At 45.9% G+C, this 27,148-nt stretch overlaps 2 protein-coding genes across 6 annotated transcripts in view; both read left to right on the top strand.

The window, feature by feature from the left end:
- Positions 1-6,956, top strand: part of atp6v0a2b (ATPase H+ transporting V0 subunit a2b) — an 11,821-nt gene extending 4,865 nt beyond the window's left edge. Inside the window, exons 9-20 of one of the 2 annotated variants that reach the window (XM_035529933.2) lie at positions 794-1,006; positions 1,506-1,656; positions 2,028-2,167; positions 2,926-3,083; positions 3,417-3,507; positions 3,645-3,763; positions 4,159-4,369; positions 4,592-4,711; positions 4,966-5,085; positions 5,336-5,453; positions 5,709-5,880; positions 6,118-6,956. In XM_035529933.2, the coding sequence (XP_035385826.1) occupies positions 794-1,006; positions 1,506-1,656; positions 2,028-2,167; positions 2,926-3,083; positions 3,417-3,507; positions 3,645-3,763; positions 4,159-4,369; positions 4,592-4,711; positions 4,966-5,085; positions 5,336-5,453; positions 5,709-5,880; positions 6,118-6,220 (1,716 nt within the window). In that variant the 3' untranslated portion in view covers positions 6,221-6,956. The remainder of the gene's footprint in view (positions 1-793; positions 1,007-1,505; positions 1,657-2,027; positions 2,168-2,925; positions 3,084-3,416; positions 3,508-3,644; positions 3,764-4,158; positions 4,370-4,591; positions 4,712-4,965; positions 5,086-5,335; positions 5,454-5,708; positions 5,881-6,117) is intronic. The other variant, XM_081715106.1, reaches the window with a different exon arrangement.
- A 140-nt stretch (positions 6,957-7,096) lies between these two features.
- The window catches only part of dnah10 (dynein axonemal heavy chain 10), a 45,904-nt gene continuing 25,852 nt past the window's right edge, over positions 7,097-27,148 (top strand). The window contains exons 1-34 of one of the 4 annotated variants that reach the window (XM_081715105.1): positions 7,097-8,025; positions 8,328-8,426; positions 8,760-8,878; positions 9,024-9,132; positions 9,227-9,342; positions 10,201-10,402; positions 10,754-10,911; positions 11,955-12,185; positions 12,620-12,810; positions 13,834-14,032; positions 14,374-14,568; positions 14,729-14,899; positions 15,407-15,583; positions 15,955-16,113; positions 16,485-16,636; positions 16,796-16,947; positions 17,290-17,454; positions 17,614-17,821; positions 18,344-18,500; positions 18,740-19,219; positions 19,436-19,594; positions 20,021-20,137; positions 20,446-20,548; positions 20,709-20,887; positions 21,503-21,714; positions 22,116-22,272; positions 22,515-22,748; positions 22,962-23,084; positions 23,407-23,640; positions 24,260-24,483; positions 24,905-25,174; positions 25,765-25,948; positions 26,114-26,248; positions 26,615-26,767. In XM_081715105.1, the coding sequence (XP_081571231.1) occupies positions 7,800-8,025; positions 8,328-8,426; positions 8,760-8,878; positions 9,024-9,132; positions 9,227-9,342; positions 10,201-10,402; positions 10,754-10,911; positions 11,955-12,185; positions 12,620-12,810; positions 13,834-14,032; positions 14,374-14,568; positions 14,729-14,899; positions 15,407-15,583; positions 15,955-16,113; positions 16,485-16,636; positions 16,796-16,947; positions 17,290-17,454; positions 17,614-17,821; positions 18,344-18,500; positions 18,740-19,219; positions 19,436-19,594; positions 20,021-20,137; positions 20,446-20,548; positions 20,709-20,887; positions 21,503-21,714; positions 22,116-22,272; positions 22,515-22,748; positions 22,962-23,084; positions 23,407-23,640; positions 24,260-24,483; positions 24,905-25,174; positions 25,765-25,948; positions 26,114-26,248; positions 26,615-26,767 (6,150 nt within the window). In that variant the 5' untranslated portion in view covers positions 7,097-7,799. Of the gene's footprint in view, positions 8,026-8,327; positions 8,427-8,759; positions 8,879-9,023; positions 9,133-9,226; positions 9,343-10,200; positions 10,403-10,753; positions 10,912-11,954; positions 12,186-12,619; positions 12,811-13,833; positions 14,033-14,373; positions 14,569-14,728; positions 14,900-15,406; positions 15,584-15,954; positions 16,114-16,484; positions 16,637-16,795; positions 16,948-17,289; positions 17,455-17,613; positions 17,822-18,343; positions 18,501-18,739; positions 19,220-19,435; positions 19,595-20,020; positions 20,138-20,445; positions 20,549-20,708; positions 20,888-21,502; positions 21,715-22,115; positions 22,273-22,514; positions 22,749-22,961; positions 23,085-23,406; positions 23,641-24,259; positions 24,484-24,904; positions 25,175-25,764; positions 25,949-26,113; positions 26,249-26,614; positions 26,768-27,148 lie in introns of those variants that run through there. The other 3 variants (XM_035530155.2, XM_081715103.1, XM_081715104.1) reach the window with 3 other exon arrangements.

Raw genomic sequence — 27,148 nt, 5'->3', positions numbered from 1 at the left:
GTAGGGGGTGTCATGTGATCCACACAGCCAAAAAAAAAATGGGGGGGGGGGCCTCAAAATGGGTCATGTGATTCCCCCAACCTGAAGGTCAGGGGTGTCATGTGATCCAAAGGGCGATGAGGGAGAGAAGTTGGCTCGTGTTGTCATATGATTTCGCGATTTTCCATGATGCGAGATAAACATGCCGATGGAATGACGCGTGATCTAAAGATATGGCAGCGTTACTGTTCAGTTTGGAAGGTTTTTGCATGTTAAATGGACCCTAGCTGTGTTTGTCCGGGGTGGGGTGGGGGGAATTTATTTGTTTTGGTTTAGAATAATGGGTTATTTCCTTTTTTTTCTTAGCTATTTGTTTAACAAAAATAAAATAAAAAAAACAAACCCAGGTACCATGTTGGGAGGAAGGGAGATTGAGTGTTTATCCCCAGAATGACTGTCTATATTCACATTAATGACAGTTTGTTAATATTCGTCGATATTCACTCGTTAATTAGATTCCTTGGACTCGTTTTTAGTGATTTTCAGTGTGCGTCTGTTGAGGTATATTTGAATTTGCACACTAAACCCTTATTGTTAAATTACTATCTGCAGGGTTCATATAGTTCTGTCTGGACACTAGTGAAGCCTTGTCTGAGCTGCTGGAACACAGCAGGGCTAGTTCAGAACGGGGGGGCATTTCCTCCTCACAAAGTGTTTGCTATATACACGAGCTAACCCAAAACGATTATGGTCAAGAAATGCGACCTGCATGCTGGTGGACGTCTCCTTACCCCGCCTGTTCACCTGCCTCCAGGTGCTCCACCGCACTGAGGAGTACCTGCGGCAGGTGCTGAACAAGGCCTCAGAGTCTGTCTTCACCTGGATGATCCAGGTGAAGAAGATGAAGGCCATCTATCACATCCTCAACCTGTGCAGCTTCGACGTCACCAACAAGTGCCTCATCGCTGAGGTGTGGTGCCCCGTGGATGACCTGCCTGCCCTGCGGAGGGCACTGGAGGACAGCTCGGTAAGGCCACCGCACTGTCTTCTGTTTCTGTGCTTCCTTGGGTGTTTCCGTTTTGTATAAAATTGTGCCAGTTGTAGCAGTCGTGTGAAGATGAGCTCAGTGGACAGACCCTAACGAAGTGTTTTCTTTTTAGCCAGGTTTCGTCTGATAGACTGCTCTGTTTCACAGTTATGTCTGGATAGTCTTGTATAGTGTGTACACAGAGTGCAGGTCGGATTTTACTTTGAGCGACTATGTCTAAGGAATTTGTTAGTTTGATATTTTTAAATGATGTAAAAGCCCATAAACTGTTTATATAGTATTATGAACAAAACACTTACTGCCAGACCAGGGATTAAGGAGTTTTGTACCCAGTTGAGCCCACTATATTTACAAAACTAGAAACTTGTTTCGCTCTTAATCACTGACTACACCCTTCAGTATGCTTTAATGCATTATGACATTGTGTTCTCATTTCTAAGTTGGTCTCGAAAAATTAAAGTTGGCTTTTGTCTTTCAGAGGAAAAGTGGAGCTACTGTCCCGTCATTCGTCAATCGTATCCCTAGCAATGACACTCCGCCCACTCTTATACGGACTAATAAGTTCACGTCAGGCTTTCAGAACATAGTGGACGCCTATGGAGTGGGCAGCTACAGAGAGGTGAACCCAGGTGGGAAGCAGGTGGCGCTGTTTTATCTAACGTGCTGTGTAACTGCACCAGTCCTGGCATTAAGCCTCAAACATGCTACACTGGTGCCCAGTCCACCACGTCTAATGTGAACATTACAGGAAGCAGTGATTACTCTGCCCAGCTTCTGCAGTGTCTGAACCCCCCCCCCCCCTCTCTAGGTGTGTATAAGCATAAACAATGGTTGAGTGTGTGAATGCAAAGGGGTCCTATCAGGTTACACACACACGCAACACACCCATGTACATAAACACAAGCCTATGACAATTACCGGCCTTCTGGCTTTGACCTGACGCTGAGGCCTGAGGGTGGAGGGTGAATTTGATTGGTGGTTGTGTGTTCCCGTCACCTAGCTCCCTACACCATCATCACGTTCCCCTTCCTCTTTGCTGTGATGTTCGGAGACCTGGGCCACGGTCTTCTCATGGCCCTGTTTGCCCTGTGGATGGTTCTCTATGAGAATGACCGCAAACTGAAGAAGACCAGGAACGAGGTGCACTTTTACGCCTTCTTTACCACATGGCACATATTTAGATTTACATCTTGGTGTCTTACATCTTGTATAGTCTTTGCACAACTGGTGTAGAGTGGATCTGTCTAACGTTGCTCCTGGAGACCAGACACACTATTAAAGGATGGACATTTTAACTACAGCACATCTGACTTTAATGTTTAGCAGTTCCATGACAGGGGTGTAGTTCCAATTTTAAAATAAAAGTCCTCCACAAAAAATTCTTTTCTAACTGTATGGATTTGGTAGTTAAGCTGAAGGCAGTACGTGACACCAGTTAGTGAAATCCACTACATGATGGGAAATCAAGGCAGGACTTTGAGGTTTTGAACTTTACAGCTATAATCCATGCTTTGTTCAGGACCTCAACCTCTTTCCCACTGTGGGTCCAAACAGTTTCTAAGGCCATGTTGGGCTGTTCCATTCGGGAATCCCGAGACAAGTTACAGAGTCTCCTGAGTGTTTGTTTAGCCATTTAGCCACACCCACCCGAATGGTTCTGCGGCTCCGAGCAAGGTTAGCTAGTCCTGCCGAGAACTCTGTGCTAAGCTCCATTCGTAAGCATTCGTGCAGTACTGTGTTTGGAAATGCGGTAGGAGCAGTTGCTCTCCGTCCTCAGAGTCGAGTGTGTTGGGCCGTCCGAGGGTCTCCAGGTGAACACGGTACCCTCTCCTCTCTGGAAATGTTAGGATTGATGGTCATGTGGGTGAACTAGATTCTCTTTTTCTTTCTCCTTTCAGTTTTGGAACACATTTTTTGAGGGACGCTATATCATTTTGATGATGGGCGTGTTCTCAGTCTACACCGGGATCATATATAACGACTGCTTTTCCAAGTCCCTCAACGTGTTCGGCTCTGGCTGGAACGTCAGAGCCATGTTCGAGAAGGGTCCGTGGACGTAAGTGAGAACGAGCTCTCTTCGGTGCTGGCACACAGACGTTTGTCATGATGCACTTTGAGGGACCCAGGATTACAAAATACTTTATGCAGTATGAATTGATAATCCAGAAAAATAAAACTCTTGAAAGTTGATTTACAATTTCAAGACTTGAATGAAATGTGTTGGATCTGGGAACATACAGAGCTCTGCAGGGCATGGACTCTCCTAAGCCAGGGTCGATTCCTAAATCTGTTGAAACTGGTATTATGGGAAATTTCCGGTCCAGTGTTGGCATAAAATATATTAACATCTACCCAGAGGACAGTTTCTTATCTCTCCATTCTCTTCCAGTATGAGCACACTACACTCAAATGACTTCCTCACGCTCAACCCCAGCACCCCCGGGGTATTTAACGGGCCATACCCCCTGGGCATCGATCCCGTGAGTGTTTAGGTTTTCCTACCTGGATTTCTTTAGAAGTCTAGAGATATGTCCTTAGGCAGAGAGGTATCACAGGCCCCAGTATTGACCCTATGTTTGAAAATGTTCAGCTATTTTAAGCTTTTGTGTGCTTTCAGATTTGGAACCTCGCGTCCAACAGACTCACGTTCCTAAACTCCTATAAAATGAAGATGTCCGTAATTTTGGGGATCGTCCACATGACCTTTGGGGTCATCCTTGGGGTCTTCAACCACCTGTGAGTTCTGATGGACAGTCTGCAGAGTCTGAGTTGTTGCGATTTAATAATAACTTCAGAGTTCTGGACAAGGTTGTCAGAAGTTTCCAAATGAAGTAACTGTTGGGATTAACTGTTGGGATTAACACCCAACAGGTGGTGTAGCTCCACTTCTGCTTTGACTGTGCTGTAATGGGAAAACACTGAAGCAGTCAGTGTGAACCTGGAGGTGTGTAGAGTTCACTCCACTCTGACACACTGGAGGCATGTAGGGTTCACTCTGCTGCTCACCATCTGAGATTCGTTTCTTCCGTTGCACCCAGAGAAACGAGGCATTATGCTGTACTGTGGTCCTGTAGGACCGGGTGGGGAGTGCTGACACGCTGGTCCAGAACGTGTGCTCTGTCTCCCCTCAGGCACTTCAGGAGGAGGTTCTGCGTCGTGCTGGTGTTTCTGCCTGAGCTGTTGTTTCTGCTCTGCCTCTTTGGCTACCTGGTCTTCATGATCCTGTACAAGTGGATGGCCTTCACAGCACAGGACTCTCACAAGGCTCCCAGCATCCTCATCCATTTCATCAACATGTTCCTGATGCAGGGAGACTCCAGGAAGCCCCTCTACCCAGGGCAGGTGCGCCTCAGCTGGGGTGGAGACACAGAATGCTGCTCATCCTGTTCTGCGTAGTGCAGAAACCAGTTTATGGTTCATTTATATGTGTTTTGTTGACACACAATATTTATATTTTTACAGATTGCACAGATTTGTGATCGTGTGTGTGTGTGTGTGTGTGTGTGTGTGTGTGTGTGTGTGTGTGTGTGTGTGTGTGTGTGTGTGTGTGTCTGTGTGTCACAGACAGGGCTGCAGGTATTCCTGGTCATCATAGCGGTGCTCAGCGTGCCTGTGCTGTTGCTAGGGAAACCACTCTACTTGTACTGGCAACACAATGGCAGCAGTCACATGGCCATGTACAGGGTGAGAACTCTGGCTGTGTGGGTGTTGATGTTTTTGTTGTTTTCTTAGATTAATATGCTCCTTCTTTTGAAAAAGAAAAAAATGTGAATGTATGTAGATAGAAGGAAAGAATGAAATGAAAAACATTCAACAAGCTTGTCAAACAAACCTCATGAAGTTCAGAGGTTGGGCTCAGAGTTGGTATACATTGGCCAGTGCTGGTTTAATGCTTAGAGGTGTATTCTTACTTGTATACATACTTTGTGTGTGTGAAGGGATATGAGCGAGTTCGGCGTAGCAGTGAAGAGGAGATCTCTCTCATGCGCTCTTATGACTTAGAGGAAGGCACCAGCCTGGAAAGCCATTCCAGCAGTTCAGATGGCCATTCAGAAGAGGTGACTCTCTCCAGACTCTCATCTCATTGGTTTGTGGCTCGTCAGCCACACGTTATCCAAATGGTTACCGTAGTTCTTGTAGTTTCTTGTGTATTACGCCACATCATCACATTCTCAGGCTCTCCTACACTCTAGCTGTACCTAACAAGCTGCCATACATGTTCAGTAGGTTGTAAACCTCCACAGAGGGCACTGTTGTTCTCTGAAGTCAGTTAACTGCCTGCCTCTACCTACCCCTCTTGTTCTCCAGTTTGACTTTGCAGATGTGTTCCTGCACCAGTCCATCCACACTATAGAGTATTGTCTGGGCTGCATCTCCAACACGGCATCCTACCTGCGACTGTGGGCGCTGAGTCTGGCACACGCACGTGAGCCTCACACTGGCATGGCCGTGCAAACGCCAGTCTCCCCTCTCTCTCTCTCTCTCTCTCTCTCTCTCTCTCACACACACACGTGCGCTGTAGTTTAGGGGTACATTTGCCTGCCTGGTTCAGTGTGTCTGATTGCTCTTTCTATGCTGACTCTCTCTCCCTCTGTTTTATATTCTGATACATACATGCTGTTATCACAGTATCTGATTGTTCTCCAAGAGGCTTTTCTTTGGTGCGCGTGTGTGGTTGCAGAGCTGTCGGAGGTGCTGTGGTCGATGGTGTTGCGGGTAGGGCTGCGTGTGGACACCAGCTTCGGCGTGCTCCTCCTCGTGCCCGTCATTGGCCTCTTTGCCGTGCTCACGGTCTTCATCCTTCTTGTGATGGAGGGTCTCTCTGCCTTCCTGCATGCCCTACGTCTCCACTGGTGTGTGACTTGTTCCACCCACCTCCACCCATCTGCCATTCTACACAGCGTGCAGGGTCATGGTTTAATTTGCTTGGACTAAACATCAGATTTTTTTTTTTTTTTTAGGGCTTTTCAGTATTAGTCATGTGGTCTTATCTGATCGTTTGTATCAACTCATTCATAATCATAATGAAGTAAATTACACACCAAACTAGAGCTTTAAAATACATCTGTCTATCTCTGTCATTCCTTCAGGGTGGAGTTTCAGAATAAGTTCTACAGTGGGGCCGGCATCAAGTTTGCACCGTTTGCCTTCTCTCTCTTGCACACAAGCTTCGAGAACGATGGATTACTGTGAACGCTGACGTATTGAAGTACCGGAGAGATCGGAAATATGTCGAGCCTCGGAGCCCTATGGCTTCCCCTCTTTTTAACGCTCGTATTTCAGTCGTTGCACTGGCTGCCTTACAAGCCCAGCCAAATATGGATTTCATGTCTTGGGATACCAAACTGTGGACAGTGATGGTGCCTGCAGTCAGGAACTGAACTCCTTTTATAGTTTTGTACCGGTAAAGCTGATCTGTGAAGGTAAATAAGTGCTACTTGAGTGACCGCTGAAACATTTTCAGAGCAAAAAAACACTCCAGAAGATCTCACCGGTACTTCTGGTGTATGACGTCTAACCTGTAATTTTCCTAAAGGTCTCTGTGGGATTTGTCATCCAGTCACATGTTGCCTACTGTTGTGAGGGGAGTGGGGGGGAATCTCCCTGTTAACACTGCACATTCCAGAAGTGGCTTTAGCAGGCCTTGAGCCCATGACGTCTTCAAGTACTTTTATTCCATGTGTGCTGTTTTAATGTGCTCACTCGTTCTGACAGCTGAAGACCACATCACCATGACCGGGCTCTTACTGTACTGCCTGTGGGAGTATTGGGGCTCTCTGTCAGAGCCCTGGGTCCGGGTGTTGCGAAGAGTATTGAACATTGTTGATATTTTGACAGTCTAAGACTTTTATCCACTGTGATTAAGTTCCTGGTTTTATATTGATTGTAATTAATAAATAAAGAGGGTTAACGGTCAATGACGGGTAAAGGTTTGGGTAAGTGCTGTTCTTATTTAACATGTTGTTAGTATGGTTTCAACATGTTGGCAAAACAATGTTTTTAGTAACACACTAATCCTGTCCCATTTACTAATAGCAGTACAGTGAGATTTACAGCCTCATTTAAAATCTGTTCATGTGATCAGGCAGTTTGGTTTTATTTAAACATCGACCAGATCTGTAGCAACTGTGCTTACTTGAACCCAATACGCTTTCAATACAGATTAGCTTCTCAGCTTCACAAATTCATCTTTTAAATTCTTTTCTTGTCCAGAAGTATTAAGTACAAAAGGGTGAAAGCTTTTTACAAATTTTTTTTTTAACTCATTTTGTTGATTTGAATAACTCTAGTAAATTTAGATTTGCAAGCTTGTAGTGTGTGAATTTCATGTAGCTTAATCCACTCACGTTTTGGATTTTAGATTATTTATTTAACAAAATGATCTCGTTTCAGTTGCACGGTTTATCATTTGGAAGCTCTTACATTCCACCTTTCCAGTTTTGGGTTCTGCATTTTTGTATTTTATCAAAAACCAAGCTAATGTGACGTAATAAAATTTTTAATTCTGGAAGCCTCTACTTCTACAGTTATGCACATTTCATAATTATGTATTAGAAAACGGTTATAATTTCAGTTGAAATTAAGCAAGTCTTATTTTGACATTTCTTTCAGCTCGTGATCAATGGAGATATGTCAATGTACGCGTCTGGTTGTCAAGGAAACAGCAAACTTCGTTGCACCTGTTAGCAAGCTGGCTAGCTCACTACTTAACTCATGCTAGTGTGGAAATGAATCATTTTTCGTTTTAGACTTGGCTAAACGTAAATGTAGTATGGCTCTCGACGACCCACGAATAGAATGGATTCGAAACAAAGTTTTAACGTGTTTTCAACTACCTGACCCACACTGTTTTGAGAAGTTACTTAGCCGTGGCGACGGCGAAGAGGAACACAAAATCATACAGTTTTTAAACGAGGTTACTGAGGAGGAATCAACATCGGCTCTTCTGTTTTTCAAGCAGATAACGGAGGAAGAGGTTGAAGTGATTGTTCCGATAGGTAACCGCTCATGGTTCGAGTTCTCCAGTAACTTAAGCTTGGCTAGCTAGTGTTAGTTCAGTAGCTACATAGCTAACTAATTTCCAGTCACCGGACGAGCAATGAGTAAATAAGCGCATGCGTGATGCTGACCAAGAGAAGGTTATCATTTTCATGTTTTGGTCGTGGGGACTGAAAGTCAAGATGGCATATCTAATATCTTAATAAACTTCGACAAAATTGAAGTCCCACGGTAACAGATTTATTTATTTATTTATTTATTTATTACTGGTTTCTTATTGTTTGATTGAACGTGCACAAAGTTCCTAATCCTGAGGAAAAGGAAGGCGAGACAAGCCAGTCCGCAGCTACCAGTACCCCTGACGCTCCTTCCTCAGAGAGAGGGAAGTCCCCTACAGAGAGTGAGTCCTTACTAAATCCCTTCACCACAGCCTTAATGCACCTAAGCAAGGTTAGGCTACGTGTTCCTCTAACTGATGACAATCTCTACAACAGGCAAGAATTGTGCCGCATAATGAATTTACAATCACAGTATTCACACGCTGCAGAAATGTAGTTCTAACAGTGAAATGGAATGAAATGTAAATTTTAAAAGGGCACGCTTTCTCATGCAGCCACACAAGGCTCATCATACAACAGTAGAGCAGCTACGTCTCTGAAGAGGGAACGTGGGCTCTGACTATTGTTCTATTGTTGTTTATGTTGTCGATCCTCCGGTGTCTGCCTGGCTGAAGAGAAAAAGAATGGCCATGAGTCTTTACAGGATCACATGATGGAGTCTGTGTGCCCTGCAGAGGACTCCGTAACCGAGGGCAGCACAGAGGACATGTCTGAAGATCAGCCTCCAGTCTCTGTAATTCTCCCCATTGCTTCATATTCTGTTTTAGTGCATCAGAGAGACCATCAACGTGATTTTCATAGCACATGGAAGGGAGCTCCAGTCTGTCTTTAGTGGTTTTTCTTTTCTTCCCAAACCTTGTTGTCTCTCCTCTTGCCAGAGAGTGGAGATACAAACTATTTACCGCGTAGAGCTGCACGTGGCTGTGAACTATGTCCCTGAAAGGTTCATGAAGTCCAGTGCGCTGTACTTCCTGCGGAGCACGAAGGGTGGGTAGTCAGAGCGAACCCGAGGGAGCGCTGATGTGGTGGGTGGCTTCGACTCCCCGCACTAATGAGGGCCACACGCTGACCTTTGTTTCAGAGACGATGGTTGAGCCGGCGGACCTGACGGAGGCGGGAGAGCTGATGCCCGAGCTGCTGCAGCTGGGCCTCGTTAGTGGCCACTGTCTGCTCATGCTCAGGAACACACTCCAACACGTGTGTGACGGAAACAAGCACTATATTAATGAAGCACTATAATGACACACATGAAAATTATTTAAACACACCTAGCATCGAGTCAGTAGAATAACTCAGATAACAGATCAGATAACCTAGATACTCTATAAAAATAAAAAAAATCTTTTAAAAGAGTATGACTTTTATACAAGAATCTCACAGAAATCCAGAGTCCTGCAGGATTCCCGTATAAGAAAAACCCCTTTATAATCCTGTGGGATAGTATAATATGATACATTGTTAGTATACTATAGTATCGCTAGTATAGTGCATCAGACAGCAAAGGAGGACAAGACATGTTCTAATAAAAGTAAGCAGGAAGGATGAAATAATCATACAAATAAATTATGTAAATATTGTCAGTATTTGTAATGGTGGGAAATGAATAAATATGTACAAGTGACAAAAATACATTTCCAAGTGTGTCACTAACATATTAGGCATTTTACAGAACACAAAAGAAGAATGTTCAGAAGAATACGCTGATGTGATGGCATCTAAAACCCCCCAAATAATGTCTGAACAAGTAAAAGGCCAAGTCAGTGTATTAGTTCTGAAATTACACTAGATTCACAACATTAAACTTATGCTGTGTGCAAATTGTCCTGAATTGATGTAAATTTCACTTCAGAGGATGGTATAATAGTGCCGCAGGACAGGAGTGCGGGGGGAAAAACTTCAGACCATACAGGAAACGAGTATTTAACAGGGTTAGTTGAAGGTGGGAGAAACAGGACATTTCCGGGCAGGAATGAGAACATGCATGAATATATATTCTTGTGTCATAGTCTAACACAAATAAATCAAGTACATTGAGAGACCTGTTCTGCCCTGCAGGTGTACATCCCCCTACTGTCTGTGAACCAGCTGAAGTTCACTGATGGAGGCTACCAGCAGGTGGCGCTAGGCTCTGAGGGTGGAGACATGGGCCAGCAGGTGCAGGTGGAGTCCCGTGGCATGCCAGTTGTGCGAGACGAACTTCTCAACAGCGCTCACAAGTTCCTGGGCCACATAGACAGGACTCTGCAACAGATTGAGGGTGTGTTTAAGCAATTCTGCCACTAACACATCCTGTTCACCAGAGGAATTCTGGGAAGTACTGCACAAGCACAGATGTAAATGAAGGATGTACAGTACATTATTATTATTTGTAATTACTGTAACTATAGCAGCTGCAATATTGATACTGTGGAAGCGCACCATGTAAATGAGTGCACTAACAAATCAAAGCATTTAGATTTTTGTGCTGTGCATATTTTGGCCAACCACATTCCCAGTAAGTGTAGTTAGATGGCACGTCACAGTTATATTATAGCGTTCATATCTCAGATCCTTTATGAAAATGCTCACCTGGCTATCTGGTTTTAGCATCCTCACTGTTCCTGTGCAGGTGAGATTAAATTACACATCCCAGAGCTAGACCTGGATCAGGACATGGAGACACTCTTGGCCAGTCCACAGGTGGTGGAGGAGCTTGAGCAATGTGTCATGAACTGGCAGGCTCAGATCACCATCGTCATCGAGGAACAGCAGAAGAAGAAACCCCAGGTGTGTTCTGGTCACCTTCAGCCCACCTGCATTCACACCTGCATTCACCTGTAAAGATGGCCTTCCTTACAGGTGTATTCTGTGTGTGTTCAATTACAATGTTGAAGGAATGATAACACAGGCTACCTAGATTAGCTATAGTATCTAATTGTAAGTATTTGAATAAAGTGGTTGTGGCGTGTCTATAGCGTGACAAAGTGCCCTGAGGAAGTATTCAACCCACTTAAAAGTCATCAGATTCGTTTGGATTACAAATGACACTTACGCATATTTTACTAACCAGGATGATTATTATTGCAAATCAAAATGCTCTTAAAGTGAACTATTGGAGGGAAAGTGAAAAAATATACAAAACCTGAAATAACACCCAGTATATACACCCTGCTTTGGCACAACCCAGTCTTCATAAGGAACAGAATTCCACGGTCAACAACAAATTGATCATTTGTCAAGAACATTTGAAAGGAAAAGGTACATCTGCACCACATTTTCAACACCACATTTATGGGTTTTTAAGAATTAATAGATAAATTCACAATTCAGTAAAATTACTCTTTAAAATGTTACCAGTTGCTAATACTCAAAACAAGACTCAATATGTTTACCAACAAGCCACCGCCTATCTAATAAACAACAATAAACAAATAGTAAAAAACCATGACAGTATAAACAAAATCACAACCCTAACAAATGTTCTGAGACACAACTTTACCTCTTCCAAGGTAAATAACAACTGGGAGAAATATCTTCTTATTAATACTGATTCATATTAATATTGAATTAATACTGATATTAATATTGATCTATAAATAACATCTTCACGGTGAGTAGAAACACAAACATACAGTAGCACAATACAGGATCCTACATAGAATACACATTACACAATACATGATGCTTGCTGTGAGACATAGGAATAAAGGCACAAGTACATGGTTTTAGCACAGCTTATGCCAGATGTGCTTCCATGTGATTTCTCTTCAGGATTGTTTGTTTGTTTGTTATTGCTGGTATCTCTCCTGGTGTCTCTCCTGAACCCCCAGGCCCCCGGGCCCATGGCAGAGGTGGAGTTCTGGCGCGAGCGAGCAGCTGTACTCAGTGCCCTCAGCGAGCAGCTCAAACTTCCAGTGGTGAAGAAGGTCCTGGAGGTTATGACTCTGGCTGATCCCGTCACCGTGCAGAACCTGGACCTGACTGTGACTGAGCTGGGCAGCTACCACTTGGAGGCTACGGAGAACGTTCGCTTCCTCGGAACTCTGGAGAGGCACTTTAAGGTGAGTGGGCAGGGCTCCTGCTTCTATAACATCTGTATGGTGTATGGGCGGGGCTTCTGCTGCCTGTACATATTCAATTGAAGGGGCAGAACTAATGCTGTCAGTACTGCTTTAAGGTGAGTGGGTGGGGCTTCCGTTACCTGTTCACCTTTAAGGTTAACGGGTGGGGCTTCTGACTTGCTTTAAAAAAAAGTCAGCAGGGATTTTTCTGCATATAATGATTTAAGGAGAGAGGGAGTGGTTTCTGCTGTCCGTCCTTCAAGGTGAGTGGGTGGGGCGTCTACTGCCTCTACTGTAACAGTTCAGTTCAGTTCAGTTCCAGTTCAGCACAGTTCAGTACAGCCATTCTTGTGTTTGATAATTAAAACTTTGAATCATTGGAAATGTAGGACAGGGCATCACTTAAACTGTAACACTTGTATGTTGTGTTCCAGAACCTTGCAACAGGGCTGAATTTCAACGTGATCCTGGACACCCTCCCTCTCATGATGAGCAGCCTGCGGATGGTGTGGGTCATTTCCAGCCACTACAACACAGACGAACGCATGGTGCCTCTGATGGAGAGCATTGCCTGGGAGCTGGCAGAGCGAGTAGCACGCGTCATCGACGTCCGTGTGCTCTTCAAGTGAGTTCACATGCTAACACAGACTGCACAACTGCAAGCTTCACCAAACCATACATTTGCAATGAGTGCTATATTTAGGGTCCAAGCATGCATTGCAGGAACATTGTAATTGCTTGGATTTTTCTTAAAATTCTCCTCAAAAATTAATTGTGGCAACCGAGCTGTAAGTGGTAGAGACATAAAGCCTTGTGGATGGGTAGAGCACTTTCTCACTACTCAGGCAGGAGAAACCAAACCCCCTGACATTTTGCCTTTCATTGCATTACTCCTACACCATGAAGCCATGAGAAAATATTTTTGCTTCTAAGCTAATTTGCATAACAAACTGCTTTTTGCTGTTCCTGCTACAATTTATATCAAAGCTTCACAAACACTGATTCACAGCCTTTTCAGATGATAGATCGTACAAGGATAATGGGGTTTCTAAACTGCACATGAGAAGTAAGGATAGGATAGCCAAGACGTCATACAAGAACCTGGGTGAAATCACTGCAATGTTTTGCATATAGACAACAGATTTAATTTGCGTATATGATTCATAGGATTGGTGTCTTGAACAGGCAGACATATAGTCCATTTGAAGAGGCAGACATATAGCCCATTTGGTGAAATTTTGTGCAAATTCAAACTTCTTTGTACAACCTGAAGTGGGCACGTTCATGTTTTGGCCCATAAGTTCTACACTGTGAGGTCTTGCTTCTATAGAGGCCTTTGCTCAAACAATCAAAGAACCATTATGTAAAATTACATGCCTTTTTTTTTTCTTGTCTAAGCACCTTTCTGAATTTACTTATGGGCTTTACTGCTTGGACCCCGAAGATCGCCATTGTGACTATATTCATTCATCTTTGCATCTTTTGTAAAACCAAATCTAAGGCATTTAAGCCCAAAACACACAGACCCACAAAAATTGTCTGTTTTAACTGAATTTATTGTGTCCACTGAAAAGCCAGTTGAAGCAGTATGAAGGGGGAGAACATTATAGAATATAATCTGCTGTAAATCTCACTGCTGCTGATGTAGAGACAGGCGAGAAGTGTCCAAGGCCAAGATCCTGGATGGTAAGCGGATTCTGGACCAGTGGAAAGCCTGCTACTTTGACGTCCGAGCCAAAATTGAGAAGTCAGGCAGGGATGCACGTTGGGAGTTTGATCGCAAGAAGCTCTTTGAGAAGACAGACTACATGGCTTCAATCTGCCAGGATCTCTACAATATACTGCAGGTTTGACACCAGCCAAGCGAGAAGCTAACAAGAACGTTCAGTGACTCTCTATCCCAGTCATAGTCAAAGGGAGCACTGAATGTTGTTTTCACACATAAGATCATACATGATTTGTTAATTATCTGATAAATTAGGGGAAACAGAGAATAAAAATGGAAACCTTGCAGTTCATAGGATCCCTGTGGTTAAGAATCTCTGTACTAATCTAATATGTTTACTAAAGATAAGTGGATTTATCAGACAAATCAGATCAGATTTATCAGACAAATTATATGATCTGTCTGCCATTGCTTGGCAGTGTGTGTAACTGGTCTATTAACATGACCACTTTTAATCTGTAGACCATGGACGAGTTTTACAGTATCTTTGGTCCGGAGCTGAAGGCAGTGACGGGTGATCCAAAGAGCATAGACGAAGTGCTTCGCTGGGTGGACACCCTGGTGGAGCCCATCCAGGAGCTGAACTTTGACCCCTACAATATCCGCAAGATGGGAAGTTGGAAGATGGTCATGGAGGATTTCAAGAGCAAAGTCCAGGTGGGTTGTGAATCAGTGCCTTAATTCTAGAATCAATGCGTTAATTCCTTAGCCAAGGCCATCATTCTAGAATTAATGCCTTCATCCCAAAGGATAGAAACATCGTGCTGATCAGTGTGTTTGAGAGCATTAGTGCGCTGTTGGACCTCTCTTGATGCAGGCTATTGAGGGAGAGGCCATCAACTTCATTGACGAGTCATTCAAAACCCTGCGTTCAGCTTCCGCAGCCTTTGACATGCTGCTGAAGTTCAAACACGTCCGCTCCAGAGAAGCTCTCAACAGCCAGATGATGAAGAAATTCAGTGACATCCTAGCTCAGTACTGCAAAGAGGTGCTTAGCTGTCAGCGGAAACTGCACACACAGCAAGTGGTCCCCCCACAGACTTAACCAAGTGGTTCCCCCATAGACTCAACCAAATGGTCCCCCCATATACTTAATCAAGTGGTCCCCCCATAGACTTAAACCAAGTGGTCCCCCATAGACTCAACCAAGTAGTCCTCCCATAGTCTAAAACTAAGTAGTACCCCTATATACTTAACCAAGCGGTCCCCCGCATAGACTCAACCAAGTGGTCCTCCTATAGACTTAACCAAGTGGTCCCCCCCTATAGACTTAATCAGGTGGTCCCCCCCATAGATTCAACCAAGTGGTCCCTCCCATAGACTTAATCAGGTGCCCCCCCCCCATAGACTCAACCAAGTGGTCACCCTATAGACTTCACTAAGTAATTGTACCTGGTGCCTTGAACTATGTAGCAAAGTAAAGTACTTTTCAACAAAACCCCACTGAGGACCTTTACTTGTGTCACTGATTTGGGAATCTGTGAACCTTTTGCAGGTGGATATAATAAATGAGATGTTTGTCCAGCACAAAGACAACCCACCTCTGAATAAGAACCAGCCCCCGGTAGCAGGGGCCATCTACTGGGAACGCTCTCTCTTTCAGCAACTCAAAAACACCATCATACGCTTCCAGGAGGTGCCTGAAATACTGGAGAGTAAACAGGGGAAAGCAGTAAGCCAACTGTTATGGAGTTAAAATATATATTTTGTGTGTTTCCAAATGACCCAGTCAGATGTAAAGAACAAAAACCAGACCTTAAAGCACAGACCCAAGAGTTATTCAACAAGCACTAGCAAAGATTACTTATTGCTTCATTTGTCTTTGTCAGTTCCTTTTCTAGAACATTCTAATCAGCCCGTCTTAGAAATATTTGTAGATGGTGCTGGTGGAGTGGCTTTTTGGTCCTCAAATGACTACCAGGTGTTAACGCTCAGCAGTATTGGGGAATGGTTTATGAAAACTATATAACACACACTATAAGTCAGTGGATGGTTTGCTAGCTACGTATCCCAAGAGAGAGACCTGGTGTGGTGTGTTGGCAGGCCAAGGCGCATTACCTGGCCGTGGGCATGCACATGCGCAGCTATGAGGGCGAGAAGTATGAGCGCTGGAGGGAGAAAAGCGAGCAGACCCTTCCGCAGCTCATGAACCAGACCATTCTCCTGCTGCTCGACAGCTCCGGGGCTGTCTACAATGACAAGGTCAGGCACCCTCTACCCAGACTGGGTCTCAAGCCTGTCCTCACACACCTTAATTCAGTCGGCATATTTGCTCTGGTCCAGCTGCCAGCACACTTTAGTCAGGTTATAGAGAGCTATATATCCCTTTATTACATGGTTCAGGCGTATGTTGAGCTGGACTTGCTGGACTTGAAATTTATTATAACAAATGGACTTTTTTTTTTAAACATGTCTCTAAACTATATTCTCTCTGCTCTGCTTTGCAAATCTATGAAGTAAAAACAGGGCCACATTATCATAAAGGTGTAGCAACTAGCCCGTAACGTAAATTCAACAGACTGCTGTAAACAGTGTGTATTTATCATTGATGGGTGTGGTCTGCGATCTTTCAGGAGCAGGACTTGGGCAGGGAGCTTCGCTTTGTGGTGAACTTTGCCCCTGAGCTGAAGGAGATCATCTCTGAAACCAAGTACCTGGAGCAGCTGGGCTATGCGGTCCCCGAGCTGGCGTGGAACGTAGCCCTACAGGAAGACAAGCTCCTCAGGTAGCACTTCTTCACACAGCTCATGACGGCTTAGCTAAATGTCTACTGGAAATAGGAGAAAATTCACTTACGTATCGCATTCTGTGTCTCTCACCTTACGCCGCGCTTCTGGGATAAAGTGACGATTTGAAATGACCCTCACATGTTTTCTGTGTTCAGACACGTGGATGGACTGAAGAATGTGGTGACGCGCTACCACGCTCTGATGGACAGCCTGAAGGACGCAGCATTTATGCTGCTGTCCACACAGGTTCTGGAGCTGAGGAAAGTGATGCGTGCCGGACACAGAAGGCTGAACTGGAACGCCCTGGGCACGTCAAACACACACTGCCATATTTATCTCCTCAGGCTCAGATTCATATCCAATAGTTATTCAATAACTGAAATAATTCTTGGATGTTCTGGGCTGTATAGCTTTATTGGCCTCTAAAAGCTTGATTTGAGCCAGATGTCAAAGTCAACGCATCAGGGTTAAGGTAAACCCATCCACCTTGGGTGGCCCACACTTTAGTGTAGTAAAACTGTAGCTGGGTCAGTATGTGGGACGGCTTCTCCAGTGCGTGTAGGGTAGGCAGGCTGTGAAATGGACGGCTCCCTGTTTCATATCTCAGTTCTCTGTACGATCATTGTCCTACTTCTCCACTGTCCTGTAGGCATTGCTGAGTTCATCGGCCGATGCAGCCAGGCGACCTCAAAGTTCGAGTCCCTGGTGAATCAGCTTCAGAAGAATGAAAAAGACATAGAGGACAAACTTTTGTCCATAGAGTCAGCAAATCTCTTTAAGTTCCCAATACCAGACAAAGCAGGTGCACTACCAGGTAGGGACCACCAGACTACCAGTCATTTTGGAGAACTTATCTCAATGCTGTGTTTGTGTGTGTGTTCATGTGTGTGTGTATTTGTTTGTGTGTTCATGCATGTGTGGTCATGTGTGTGTGTATGTTTGTGTGTTCGTGTGTGTATGCTTCGGGCCACAGGAGTGAAGGAGTTCTTTGAGCTGATTGAGTGCGAGAGGGCCAAAGACATGAACCTGCTGAGCCTGAAGTATGCAGCCATGGGGCCGCTGCTCACCAAGCTGGAGAGTCTGATCATGGAGACAGACAGCAGCAGGGCCACGCACATGGCCCACTACTACTCATACTGGGAACGCAAGGTCTACACCTCCCTCACCAAGATGGTGCTGAAGTAAGACCTGCGCTGTCCTCCACGCTAACCGTGTAACGTTTAGACTGAATCGCTGATGGTGATGATGATTTTACTGAAACTCTCTAGCACCGACGACTGATGCTTAGTGTTCTCAGAGATCACGCTGTGGCTCGGGCGTTTTTAATGACCTGCTGTCCTCTTCCAGATTTGATACAGGAAAGTGAAAGTGTCAAAGCTGAAAGTATCCTCAGCTCAGACTGAAAGTGTCCTAGGGTCAAACAAAGTGTACGTAGATTAGACTGAAAGTGTCCTTAGATCAGAATGAAAGTGTCCTCAGATTAGAGGAAAGTGTTCTCAGATCAGAAGAAAGTGTCATAAGATCAAAGTGTCCTCAGATCAGACTGAAAGAGTCCTCAGACCAGATTGAAAGCATCCTCAAATCAGTGGAGAGTGTGCTCATATCAGACTGCACTTGACCTCAGATCAGGTTGACACATATCTGCAACGGTGTTTTTCACAGCAGGTTATGTTACGTGTTGAAGTGTGAATTGTCTTTTGCAGAAACCTTCAGGTGTTCAACGCCGCCCTGAGGGGCTCTACCCCACTGTTCCAGATCGAGGCCGTCTTGTCTGCCCCGGAGATCGTGCTGCACCCCAAGAACAGTGAGGTGTACCGGCTCATTATGCAGAGTGTGCGGGACTGTGTGGAGACCACCAAGGTGAGTCCAGTCCAGAAGGAGCACGGCCACCCCTCTGCAAACAGGCTGTGAAAAACTAAGATGGACTGAACTTTTCCACACTTTCTTATTCTTGCAAACCCCTAATGGGGACCAAAGCTTTTATCCAACTTGTGGTTAAAACTGAAATCTTGCATTAGGTGCTTAGGCCTCTGTTGTGTTGAGTCAGCTATTATGGGTTCGTATAACTCTCTGGCCCGCCTCCAACCCCGCCTCTTCAGCTGTTTGTCCGTTGGATGTGTGGCACATGTATCGAGTGCCCAGCCCAGCGCGTGGACGGCGAAGAAGAGCCATTCATCTTCAGCTTCTACACCGATGTGTGCCAGCTGCCCGAGGTGAACGAGCGTGCCCTGGCCGTGTCCCAGAGTGCCCAGCGGCTGCTCAGCTCTCTGGGCCGCTACCTGAACCGCTGGAAGCGATACCGCCCCCTCTGGAAGCTCGACAAGGTCATCGTCATGGAGAAGTTTGCCGCTAAGAAGCCCTCGTGCGCGATGTACGATGAGAAGCTGCAGTTCTATTCTCGCGTCATCCAGGAGGTGGCACAGCAGCAGCTGGTAAAGGACGAGCACATGGTCAGGCTAGTTCTGGAGCCCCTGGCCTGCACTGTGCAGGAAAACGCCCAGGCCTGGCTCACCTCCCTGGGCCGCCTGCTTAACCACTCCGCCCGGGAAAACCTGGACGCCCTGCACAGTGAGCTCCAGGTGATGTCACATACCCAGTGCAGTGAAAGCATCAAATATTTCTTGTGGCTCTAGTGTAAATGTCTTCCTGTGTGCTTAGTTTTGCTTATTTGTACTTCCTTTTAGTCTGAAATGAATTGATTTAAGATGCATTTTAGCTTAACTAAATAAACCATTGTAAACAGCAGATATCGGAACTGATTTGAACATATTTGCATTGGTTTTAAATGGAAACAGCAACTGTCAGCCAATCTAAAGAGGACTCCGGGCACACTGAATGACCTGAAGTTTGTCCTTGGCACCATCTCAAACATCCGAGACATGTCTCTGACGGTGGAGATGAGAATCACAGACATCCAGGAGAGATACAGGACTCTGGCCATGTACGGCGTACAGGTAAACTCAGCCGGCCTGTTCAGGCCTGTACAGTATTTGGCACACACCCTTATCCAGAGTGGCTTGGATATTATATCAGTAGGACGGTATGTGTGCTCCCTGGTTGTCAAACCTGTCACCGTGGGGATGGTAGCAACTTCCAGGTGAGATATATGAGCACACACCCGGTGTGCCCTGCGTGTGTAGCAAACAGATGTAGCAAGCAGCTGTACCATGTAAGTGTAGGTCACGGTTTGACATGCAGGTTGGCACACGGGTGTAGCATGCAGGTGTAGCAGTTCTGAGTGCAATGACTTTGCCATCCAGGCAGGTTGGCACGTGGGTGTAACACAGGGGTGCAGAAGTTCTGAGTGTACTGATCTTGCTGTCCAGGCAGGTGTAGCACGTGGGTGCAGCAGTTCTGAGTGTACTGATTTTGCTGTCCAGGCCCCGGCAGAGGAGATGCCATTGGTAGCCAGTATTTGGAGCGTGTGGGATGGTCTGGTGTCTGAGGCCAAGCAGGTAGATCGCAGTCTGGGCAGAGTGAAGAAGACCTTCACCGAGGTGAGGAGCTCCCCATTTACACTCGCTATGGACGCCTGGCAGATATATGAGCGCAAGGGGTGTGGCTTTGACTTTGGCATCAATATGGCATTGCACTGGAACACCAAAAGATTTACAATATGTATTGTAAATCTTTTACAATACATCAGAAGGTTGCCAGTTCAATCCCCACCAGGTTGCCACTGTTGGCCCCTGAGCAAGACCCTTAACTCTCAAATGCTCAAGCTCTATTCACTCATAACCGTAAGTCGCTTTGGATAAAAGCGTCAGTGTGTAAATATTGTTGTCCTTCCTGTGTGTGAACTCAGATAACTAAGGAACAGATAGATCAGTACAAGCAGGAAGTGGCCATCTTCTCCGAGAGCTATAACACGCATGGGCCAGGAGCCGTAGGGGACGATCTGGAGAGAGGTAATCCCACCTGGCCCAGCATGGCCGCCAGAGCCCTGTTGTACTCTCACTGCTATTATGATGTGTACACTTAGGCTGTGTCTACCTTAAAAAGCCTTTTTATTCTGATTCAAGGCTAATATTAACCCTGACAGTCTGCCATTGGTGCCCACGTTTTCAGGACTGATAATCATGGGCACCTATGAGACAGAGCTGTCTAAGATGGAGGCGGGCCGTCAGGATCTGGCCAATGCTGAGAGGCTGTTTGACCTGCCAATCACCACGTACCCGGAGCTGCTCAGTGTGCAGAGGGAGATGAGAGGACTACGGCAGATCTACGATATCTACGGGGCGCAGAAGGTCTGAGTCCAGAGCCGCTGAGAATGTAACCCTAGAAAAGGCCTTGGGATGGTCCCGGTGGTGTGGTACTCTACTGTATGTCCACAGTATGTCTGTGTCTCCATCACGTCAGACCACACGTCTGGGTGTTTGATTTCGGCGCGCAGGCCCGAGGTCGAGGTCAGCCAGCTGCACTGAAGCTGACCGCTGTATTTGCCATTTCTGTCATACCTTTAATTTTGTTTACCGCTAAGGTTGAAATGGGAAAAAAAAAAAAGGAATGTGTGAACGTTTTTCACGGATTTCTGCGTGTGTGCCTGTTGTGCTGTGTGTATGTGTGTCTGTATGTGTGTGTGTATGCCTGTTGTGCTGTGTGTATGTGTGTGTGCCTGTCGTGCTGTGCGTATGCGTGTGTGTGCCTGTTGTGTTGTATGCGTGTGTGCCTGTTGTGCTATGTGTATGTGTGTGTGCCTGTTATGTTTTACGTGTGTGTGCCTGTTGTGCTGTGTGTATGTGTGCGTGCCTGTATGTTTGTATGTGTGTGCCTGTGTGTGTGTGTGTGTGTGTGTGTGTGTTTGTGCACGTGCGCGCGTGTGTGCGTGTGTGTGTGTGCCTGTATGTGTGTGTGTGTCCCAGGCTGCTAAGTCAGTGTGGTCTCAGACTCTGTGGGTGAACCTGAACATCCAACTCCTGCAAGAAGGTGTTGAAGGCTTCATTAAGAGCCTGAGGAAGCTGCCCAAGGCCGTGCGTGCTCTGCCTGTGGCCTTCTTCCTGGATGGACACATGAAAGAGTTCAAAGACTCTCTGCCCCTGCTGCTGGACCTGAAGAATGAGGCTCTGAGAGACAGGTACAGACGTTCACCTGTGAGAGACAGGTACAGACTTTCATTTGTTAAAGACATGTACAGACTATTTTATCCGTGAGAGACTGGCTTCACCTGTGACAGACAGACTTCATCCATTAGAGACTGGGTTCACTTGTGTGAGACAGACTTCACCTGTGAGAGAGACAGACAGATTATCACAGAGGCTTTTTCCCCCTGGATTACTTTTGATGAAGTGCTCAGTTAAAACTTTGGTCGGTCCGAAATCAAGTCTGAATAACAGTTCATTTTTAACTAAGTCTGATCCAGCTGAGCAGATAGCCCGCCCCTTCTAAGACTCGCTGTGAGAGATGTCCTTTCCCCTGGCCTGGCTGAATCACTGCTGTTGGCATGCCCTCACTGGACACTCACTGTGTTTGTCTAAGGCACTGGAAGGAGCTGATGGAGAGGACAGGCACCAGCTTTGAGATGAACCCTGACACCTTCACCCTGGAGAACATGTTCACCATGGAGCTGCACAAACACGGCAATGTCATCGGAGACATCGTCACCTCTGCCGTCAAAGAGCTCAGCATCGAGAAGGTGCGGGATCGCCGAGGGCCTGCTTTGACATGCACACTTGATTCAGTTCACCCGCCACTGATTAAACCCTCCAAGAGCTGTAACAGAGTTTTAGAGTATCAGAGCTGTGTCAGAGTATCAGAGCTGTGTCAGAGTATTAGAGCTGTGTCAGAGTATCAGAGCTGTGTCAAAGCTGTGTGTTTAAGGGATTTGTGTGTTGAGGGGGTTTTGTGTTGAGGGGATTTGTATGCTCCTCTCTGCAGGGTGTGAAGGAGGTGGTGGAAACTTGGGAGAACATGAAGTTCAGTGTGCAGCGTTACTTCAAAGGCACGCAGGAGCGCGGCTACGTACTGGGCGCTGTGGACGAGGTTCTGCAGAGCCTGGACGACAATGCCATGAACCTGCAGAGCATGGCAGGCAGTCGCTTCATCGGGCCCTTCCTCGCTAGCGTTCAGCAGTGGGAGAAGAACCTGTCACTCATCAGTGAGGTCATTGAGGTCAGCTGCAAGAAACAGCCTATAGATTGCTGAATTTCTAGACTGTGCGTTGCTGTTCCTGGACATACTGAACTAACAAAACATACTAACATAAATGCTTTTTACTATCACGAAGCAATTTAAAGCATCATAATATAATACAACATGGTATAGTTAAGTTTTACCTTTTAATAAACTAGTTAAGGAGTGTTTTTGTCCTCTGACATGGTCCAGGTTTGGATGGTAGTGCAGAGGAAGTGGATGTACTTGGAGAGTATCTTCATCGGAGGGGACATCCGCTCCCAGCTGCCTGAGGAAGCCAAGAAGTTTGACAAGATTGACAAAATGTTTAAAAAGGTGAGTGGCCAACAGTTAAAGGTCCATTATGAACCTTTGTAGTGCAATTTTGTGCCAATAGCAACCATGGATATATGTGTGTGTGTATATATATATATTGGGCCCCTGAGCAAGACCCTCAATTGCTCAAGATGTATTCAGTCATAACTATAAGTCGCTTTGGATAAAAGCAATTCAGTCATATTTATTCGGTCATAACTGTGGATAAAAGCGATAGCTAAATGGTGTAAATAAAATAAAAAACTCTGTGAAGTCAGATTCTTGATATGTAGTGGTTGAAGTTGTGCCAGGTGTGAGTCAGAAGAGTGGTGTGTGTCTTCAGATAATGTCAGACACAGTGCGAGACCCAGGCATCAAGAGGTGCTGCCTGGTCCCAAACCGCCTAACAGACCTACGTCACCTGAGTGACGGTTTGGAGCGCTGCCAGAAGAGCCTGAACGACTACTTAGACTCCAAACGCAACGCCTTCCCTCGCTTCTTCTTCATCTCAGACGATGAACTGCTTAGCATTCTGGGTAGCAGCGATCCAGCCTGTGTGCAGGAGCACATGATCAAGGTACTGAGACTCCAGAGGGACTAGAGGTTATGCTGAGGTTATAGCTAAGGTTAGGTTGAATGTTAGGCTAAAGTTGGACTGAAAGTTGGGCTATGGTTATGTTAAAGGTTAGGCTTAAGTCTTGAGTTTTTTTCCCTCAATCTTTGTACAGTTTGGTTATTTGCAATTGCCACCTGCTAGCTGGCTAGCTCTGCCTGTATTGCACGATAGATACCAGCCTCAAACACGAAAACCTCTGAGATTTTCCACCCATAGGACAAGGCCAGTTATACTCTCTAGGACTCCTGTCCATGGGTATATAGGAGACAATATCTTCTATGCCCACTGATATTCTTCTGCAAATGGCACGAAACCCAAATGTTGGGTTGGTGTGCTGTACCTGTTGTGATTCGGTTTATGGAATCAGGGAGTCTCTAGAATTTGATTTCCTTTGTCAGGATTTTTTTCTGAAACAGCCAACATGAAAATTCTGTTCTATTTTGATATTTGCTTGTTGGAGAACGTTGGGTCAGTTTGCTGTGGGAATAATCTGAGAAACCATAAACGTGATCTTAGGTCTTAAACAAGCAGAACCTTCAACAGCTCCCTCTCTTAGTCTCGTTCCTGTACCAACCCCCAGATGTATGACAACATCGCATCCCTGCGCTTCGACACGGGGCCGAACGGCGAGCCAGTGGCCAGGGCCCTGGTGTCTGCGGAGGGGGAGAGGCTGGAGCTCAGGGAGGCCATCCCAGCTGAGGGGCGAGTGGAGGACTGGATGACCGCAGTTCTGCTGGAGATGAGACGGACCAACCGGCTGATCACCAAAGAGGCCATTTACTTCTACTCACACCACAAGACCCGGTACACAAGTCAGCAAGCAGCCCAGCACACTGAACCTCAGACCAGTACACGACTTCAGCCCAGTACACTGAACCTCAGACCAGTACATTGAACCTCAGCCCAGCACACTGAACTTCAGCTGTGACAGGGCCCTTTTTTGCTTCTGTCCCACAGAAATGATCCCACCAACCAAACTGCGGGTTTTACAGTGCCACTGTAACTGGATACATGTATAATGATTTTACAAACTATAGGATTACCAAATTGTAGATATTCTTGGATCAGTGAACTGGTGAATTAATTTTTAGGTTGAGGAAAGGTTGTTTGTGATTTTTATTCTTAGTATCATTTCAATGGTTTTTATTCTGTTTTCCGTGACACAACCCCAGATGATTTAGTGCTGGGCCTCATCTGTGCTGTCGTTGTGCTCGCTCTGCGGCAGGGTGGAGTGGATGCTTGGCTACCAGGGTGTGGTGGGGCTGGCGGCTAACCAGGTGTGGTGGACCTGGGAGGTAGAGGACGTCTTTCGCAGGACTGCCGCGGGCGACAAGCAGGCTCTGAAGCACTACGCCAAAAAAATGCACCAACAGATCGACGACCTGGTCCGACGCATCACGCAGCCCTTAAAGAAGAATGACCGGCGCAAGCTCAACACCGTGCTCATCATAGATGTCCACGCCAGAGACATCGTGGACGGCTTTGTCAGAGACAGGTGCTGCACTGTGGGGTTTCTGCTCTGCTTTCATCTTTATGCCTTTATTAGTCAAATATATAAGTTAGTTGAGCACTTCAAGAATTGATTAAATATGATTTTGGCAAAGAACCACATGTGTATAAAAGTTAATTCGAGTTCAATAATTAATGCTGACCTCTGGCTTCATTCTGAATTTTGGATTCAGTTAATTAGCAATTAGCAATTGGATTAAAATCATGGTGTTTGCCATTTTTGTGAACTTGAACTATCCACTTCTGAGCCTGTGAAAAGTTAGTCAGCCTGTATATTACGTCTGGGTCCTACACTCAACAGTTCAATATTTGCCATTCTAACGCCACATTGTAACCTCATGAAGGATTCGCTGTTGAGCTGTAGAGCTCAAAGAGTTGAGTCTGAACATAGTTAGAGCTGAGAGTCAGAGCTGAGTTAGAACTGAATCAGAGCTGAATTGGAGCTGAGAGTCAGAGCTGAGTCAGGCCTGAGCTGAGCCGGGGAACTCTAAACTCTGCACCCTGACCCTCAGAAGGAGAAATAAAGTGTCCAGGACGCTGAGCTGAGCCGCTGCTGTCCTGCTTCACTGTGTGCAGTATCACGGACGCTCGCGAGTTCGAGTGGGAGAGCCAGTTACGCTTCTACTGGGACCGGGAGCCCGACGACCTGTTTGTGCGCCAGTGCTCTGCCCAGTTCTCCTATGGATACGAGTACATGGGCCTGAATGGACGACTGGTCATTACTCCACTCACCGACCGCATCTACCTCACACTCACACAGGTGTGCTCACCGACCGCTTCTACCTCACACTCACACAGGTGTGCTCAGTGTATCTACCTCACACCCAGTCTATGTATGTATCCCATGTGTAATCTGTGTAGGCCTGTCTATGTACCTGATGTATAATATGTGTGTGTGTGTGTGTGTGTGTGTGTGTGTGTGTAGGCCTTGTCTATGTACCTGGGTGGAGCCCCAGCAGGGCCTGCAGGTACAGGAAAGACGGAGTCCACTAAGGACCTGGCCAAGGCTCTGGGCTTGCTGTGCGTGGTCACTAACTGTGGTGAAGGCATGGATTACATGGTAAGAGACCTGCACTGGAAAACACACCAACACTTGCTGTGGTGCTTACAGCTTAGATCAGAGCATTAGAATAGTGTTGCTGCATTTTGCTCAGGGCTTTTAACCACTCCTACAGTAAACAAGGACAAACACTATCTGTTTACACAAACAGAACTCATCACTCTCTACTCTGCTATAATCCCCAGAGGAACTGTGAAACTAAAAAATACAGATATCTAAGAACGTTTGCTTATCATAATGCACTGGGCCTGTTTCAAGTTTACACAACATGTTGTGTATGGCAACCTCCCAAACATTTCCTATGGGATGGTGGGCTGAATGGGTGGCAGTTCTGTCCCGTCACTGGGCCTTTGTCGCCCCCTGTAGGCGGTGGGGAAGATCTTCTCTGGCCTGGCTCAGTGTGGAGCCTGGGGCTGTTTCGATGAGTTCAACCGCATCGAGGCCTCTGTTCTGTCTGTCATCTCCTCCCAGATCCAGACCATCCGCAACGCCCTCATATTGCACCTCACACGATTCCACGTGAGTCCCGCACATCATGCAGTCCGTCACGTCTTCTACCTCTCCCTCTCCCTCCCTCTCTCTCTCTCTCTCTGTCTCTTGCTCTCTCGCTCGCTCTCTCTCGCTCTCTCTCTCGCTCTTATTATTATTAATATTATTGTTATTATTTACATTTATATAGCGCCTTTCTCAGACTCAAGGACGCTTTACAGACAGACATCAGCTTTTACTGTCACTCACACACCGAGGAGCAATCATCTTTCTTCCTGCTGAGTTCTGTGAAACTCTAGGCTAGATAACTGTCCATCTGAACCAGTTTCGCGTGTGGTGTGTCACTTTTCTCAGGTTTCTTGTGAATTGTTCTGGTGATGACAGATGGAGTCATTTACATTACAATGAAGG

Source organism: Electrophorus electricus, chromosome 5 (assembly GCF_041902795.1).
Source record: "Electrophorus electricus isolate QZ-2024a chromosome 5, ASM4190279v1, whole genome shotgun sequence".
Classification (NCBI taxonomy): Eukaryota; Metazoa; Chordata; class Actinopteri; order Gymnotiformes; family Gymnotidae; genus Electrophorus; species Electrophorus electricus.
The sequence above is the reverse complement of the archived record's forward strand: the minus strand, read 5'-3'. Positions and strand labels throughout refer to the sequence as shown.